This window comes from Etheostoma spectabile, chromosome 18 (genome assembly GCF_008692095.1).
Source record: "Etheostoma spectabile isolate EspeVRDwgs_2016 chromosome 18, UIUC_Espe_1.0, whole genome shotgun sequence".
Lineage (NCBI taxonomy): Eukaryota > Metazoa > Chordata > Actinopteri > Perciformes > Percidae > Etheostoma > Etheostoma spectabile.
The window spans coordinates 17349913-17354757 of record NC_045750.1 but is presented as its reverse complement, the minus strand read 5'-3'; the positions used below and the strand labels follow the sequence as shown (position 1 = coordinate 17354757).

Genomic DNA, 4845 nt, shown 5'->3' with positions numbered 1-4845 from the left:
TTAAAAAAAAAAAGTATTACATTTTTCAACATCTTTTCACATTTTAGTGACTTTTTTTTTTTCCAAGTTCTTTTACCAATTGTTTTTTCTCCAAATGCTATAAAATTTACAAAAAACACACAGATTCAATGAAAGCAGTGAACTGATTATTTATTTAACTTAGAGGAGGAGCGTTGTTGGAACCATCCACGCTTTTTTTTTTGGAAAATTAGTTTGAAAGAAACCCAAATTTCTGATTATAGAAACTTTTTCGGAAAGGGGTCAAAATTTACCCACAGACAACAGGAGGGTTAAATGAAAAAGATAATTGTTATCATCAACATTTTTATCGTGGTTTACCGTTACCTCGGTAACCATTACATCCACACAACACCATCCAGAAGCAACCAGCACGGTGTTTGTTTTTTGGCTTGGGACCATTTAAAATGAACTGCACTGAATGCTTTTTAGAGTTCTGAAGAGGTAAAACTATCCAGTATTTCACAATGGAAATGCTAAAGATGAATCATCACACAACCTCTGAGGTTCATCTTTAACCCAAAGCTCTGAGTTCACAGTAGACGTTAGTGTTTTCAGTATAATGAGGCTTTCCATGTCTAGGCATTACGTTGCGGTTTGAAGTTGTTTTTAAATCCTTTACTGACAGCATTATCAGATAAACACACTAGTCCTGTTTTCATCTACATATGTTTATGCATTTTGAAGTCTTGCATTAGGATGCTGGATTAAAACGACATTTAATAAAATTTCCCCAACGTTTTCTCGCTCTCTTGAGGTGTTTTTTTGTCTTTTGTAGAAAAAAAAGATGATGCTCTAAATGGGATATGGAAACACCTTGCTGAGTAATTTCTGATGCAGCGAACATTTAACTCTCAGGACTGATCAGCTGTTTCCTGTCCTTATTCCAATAACATGGCTTTGTCTCCAGGGTGACAGCATGAAACATGGCCAATACCGGCTGACATAAAAGAATATTAAAACCGAAGACCTGTCATAGAGGAGATGGCCAAGGCGACTTGTTTTGTTTCCGGTTACCGACCTCTACTTCTTCTACTGTTTATTGGCAGATTACAGCCATGCGTAGCCTGTAGTGCAGACTTCTAAACTATGCTGTAGGTTTTTTGTTGTTGTTGTTGCTACATTTCAAAAGTCTCCTGTGTTGTACTGACTTATTTATCGACCAGTCGATGTATGAAACACAATTTTGTTTTTATGTCGTGCATAAAAAAACGACATAAAAAACGATTTCCACTTCTTCGTCTTATTCCGTGTCCTGACCTCCTCCTCCTCCTCCTCCTCTCCACAGACTCGGGCAGTAAGATTGTGAAGCCCATCGCAGACCAGGAGGAGGACGAGGGGACGCAGTGGAGCTGCACCGCCTGCACCTTCCTCAACCATCCCGCTCTCAACCGCTGTGAACAGTGCGAGTTCCCGCGGCACTTCTGAGCCAACGAGGCTGCCACACGCCGCCGCCGCCTGTCTTCTACCGGACCAGAATAGCAAAGGGCCTTTCTGTTGTCCTTTTTCGGTTGTTTCATGAAAACTCGGACGGTGGGGGGCATCGTCATCGTGCATCATGCGTCCTGTTTTTTCTTTTTCTTTCCTCCTCTCTAAGGTTTGTAGGACGCTGTCCACGGAAGGCTTGACTGGATAGCGTTTACGGCTTTACGGCTGGCAGAGTGGGATAATACCTCACCTTAGAGACTCGGATGGCGTTGGGGGGGACACTTTACCCCTGGGGATACCTCGCTGCTCCCACTTACAGTATTACGAGTGTGGCCCTGCAGTGTGACGGCACGCATACACACACCTACATACACACCTACATACACACACAACCAACCCAGGTGCCAACGTGCCTTCTTTGCTGATTACATTTTAGTTTTATTTCCTGTGTGGTGGCATGGTCGCGGATTTGGGAACTGTGTTCAGCCACTGCTCTCCATCTGAAGGGAAACTAACAGACTAATCGTGGACTTTAAAGTTTGTTTGCTGTTTCTAGTGGATGTCCAAGGGGGACCACTCAAACGTGCCTCTTGTCCTTCCCCCCTTCACCTTTTCTGTCTCTTCAGTCATGAGTTAATGAAAAAAAAAAAAAGAAACTACGTTGCATGCTTTGTGTACAGTACACGGAGGCAGAACTCCCCTTGAGCTTTTTACTGTACATACTTTTAGAATGTGCCTTGAAAGCCGTCTTCCTCACACTATGAATCACTTGTATTTCCTGTAAGTATAGCTTTATAGACTTTATTAACTTTTTTTGTCTTGTTTTGTTTCCCTCTTTCAAACACATAAGCACCATGCTCCCATTTAAAGCTTTTGACTTGATTTCTGTGAGAGTTGAAGCCTTGCAGAAGGAGAGAAGCAGAGCAGTAAAAAAAACAAACGACAACAAAAAAAACCTTGCAGTCATCATGAAGCTACGTCTGCCCGCTCCGTTCACCGCCCGCGTCGTTGCTGGGTGTCCTGCGTACCATCTGCTGACGCAGCAAACAGGGAGGCGATGGCGGAGTCTGTATTCTTTTTTTTTTTTCTTTTTTGTCTTCTTTATTTTTCAAGATGCCCAAAAAAATGTTGGGGCTATCGGGGGAGGAAAGGGGTTAAAAAAAAAAAAAGTAAAAATTACAAACTGCCATCTTATCTGACAACTGGAATGTAGGTTTAATGTTTGGGGACGATGTCACCTCAGTGCAAAGAGACTTTTCCAGTTCAATCAGGACGATCCTGGAACAGCTGATTGGGTTCAGAGTTGCCATGTTGCTGTGCACCTGAATTTTTTTTTTTTTGTGAGGTAACAAAGTGAATATGTTTGTGTTTAAAGTATTCCTATGATGTAGAAATATTCCTATGGGTCACAAAAAACATGACTGTCCACTTTGTATACTCTTATTTCTATTTGGCTCATTTCATCCTCCTAAGCTTTTATTGATGAGGGTGTCTCTAAAGTTTACTTCTTGTAACTAACTTACCTTAACTGTCGAGTAGTTTCTTTGTTTAGTTTGTTTCCACACTTGTGAAATGTTGCCTTGCATCATCAGTGCCTTTTAGAACTATTGAATTTGTATTGATACTCTATTCTGTCACATCCAAGTGCCATTTCTAAAAACCTAAACCTTGTTATTGTTTAAAACCCATTTTAAAATGAATTCTTGTCTCTTAAGCACTTACGCCATACTTTTTCCAATCCAAAGAAATCCGTTTTCAGCTTTATCTGCACCTTGGTGTGAAGAGGCGGTTTATTCATGTTTTATTAAATGGAAACAAAATAATTTGGATATCTAAAGTGTTTTTTTGATTTTAGCTGGGAAAACTGTCTTTGTAACAGATAAGTTATTTGTAAAAAATAATTAAAAAAAAAAAATCTATTCAGATTTTTTGGGGGGTTTGTCTTTGTAATGCTGATGTTTTTATCCACTAGATGGCAGAAGAGACCAACATATGTCGTGACATGGAAGTGTTGGCACTTAATGTTCCCAAATCTTTACACTGGCATAATGTTAGTTAGGGATCTATACTAATTGGGCCTACATTTGCATCGCGTCGTAGCACAAAAATTGCAGCTGGAACTAATAGTTAACAATGGGTGAATTTAGGTTTTATCAGGTGCAGGGCCGGCTCGCTGGGACACAACAGAATTGTACCATTATTAACGTTAATCGTTTTGCTTGTGTTTTCCATTTATGACCAGTCATAAAGGAGTCATATGTCTCCTGTGAACAAGTTATATTTCTCTATGTCAATAACTGATGAAAACGCCTGCATCTCACGAAGTTTGTTTTTTGGTTTGTTCAGTTTTTTTATTTCTCCATTTTTGGGTATTTTCTGCCTTTTTTTTTGCCTATTTATAGCTGAGAGTGATGGAGGAAAAGCCGCTGGGATCTGCCAGACAAGAAGCAGGGACGTTGCAGCTCACATTTGGCTCCGGGGTACCCCGACTCCTGATGGTTTGAACCGACAGAGAGCTCTGAAGCTCTTGTTTTAATGCTGGACTGTAAGAAGCAATACAAATCAATTCCAGAAACTCAGTTTGCAGCCATGCAGTCTAACTTGGTCTGGTATGACCAGAAGGTTAGGGTGGCTAATGTTAGCATACTTAAGACATATAATAGTGTGTATAGTTGATGTATTTATGTATCTTTCTACCTTTGCTTTCATTTTTGCTTTTGCCATATCCATGATTTGTCTCTTATGGCTCCAATTCAGAAAAAGTTACATAGTCTCATTTTAAGAGATTAATCTGGTGTTAGTCTTCATTTTTTTTGTCTTTCAGCATTTTAGCCCCGTATCAATACATTGTATACATATAAACAAATGGTAGCTGTATGGTGTAAATATCCAATACTGGGGACTAGGAGTCAGGATATCTGCTGCTGTTTTAATCTTTAAAAAACAACTAAAACTCCTGAAAGTCCCCTAAATGTAGGCAGGAAATGCAGTAATGAATCACTGGACTGCCCCTTTTAAATTATACAATAATAAAATAAAAACATAAACATACATAAAACTGCTGCTCCACTGTAGAACCCAACCGATAAAGGATTTTTAAAGCGGATACCAATATCTGGTAAATAAAAAATCTGATATTCCGATATATCGGCTGATACATATTTTAAAATAATAAATCCTGAAAGGCGTAACAAAACAGATTTCCCTAACATAAGTTATTTGTAGTTATTTGAGTTCTCACTAAAATAATATAAGAATTGGTTTTATTGTCCCAACGGAACAGAGGAACATCAAAATATATTAAAGTTAGGATAAATCAAAGAGATATGAAGGTCAAGATATGAAACTTAAAATCCTTTGAACAAAAACATAACAAAAATAATCAGTGTTGCCAACAGG

At 38.9% G+C, this 4845-nt stretch overlaps 1 protein-coding gene across 5 annotated transcripts in view; it reads left to right on the top strand.

Annotated features, from left to right (window-relative positions):
* The window catches only part of tab2 (TGF-beta activated kinase 1 (MAP3K7) binding protein 2), a 46631-nt gene extending 44533 nt beyond the window's left edge, over positions 1-2098 (top strand). For 3 of the 5 annotated variants that reach the window (XM_032542427.1, XM_032542431.1, XM_032542430.1), the window contains one exon: positions 1307-2098. In XM_032542427.1, the coding sequence (XP_032398318.1) occupies positions 1307-1446 (140 nt within the window). In that variant the 3' untranslated portion in view covers positions 1447-2098. The remainder of the gene's footprint in view (positions 1-1306) is intronic. The other 2 variants (XM_032542428.1, XM_032542429.1) reach the window with 1 other exon arrangement.
* The last annotated feature ends 2747 nt before the right edge of the window (positions 2099-4845 follow it).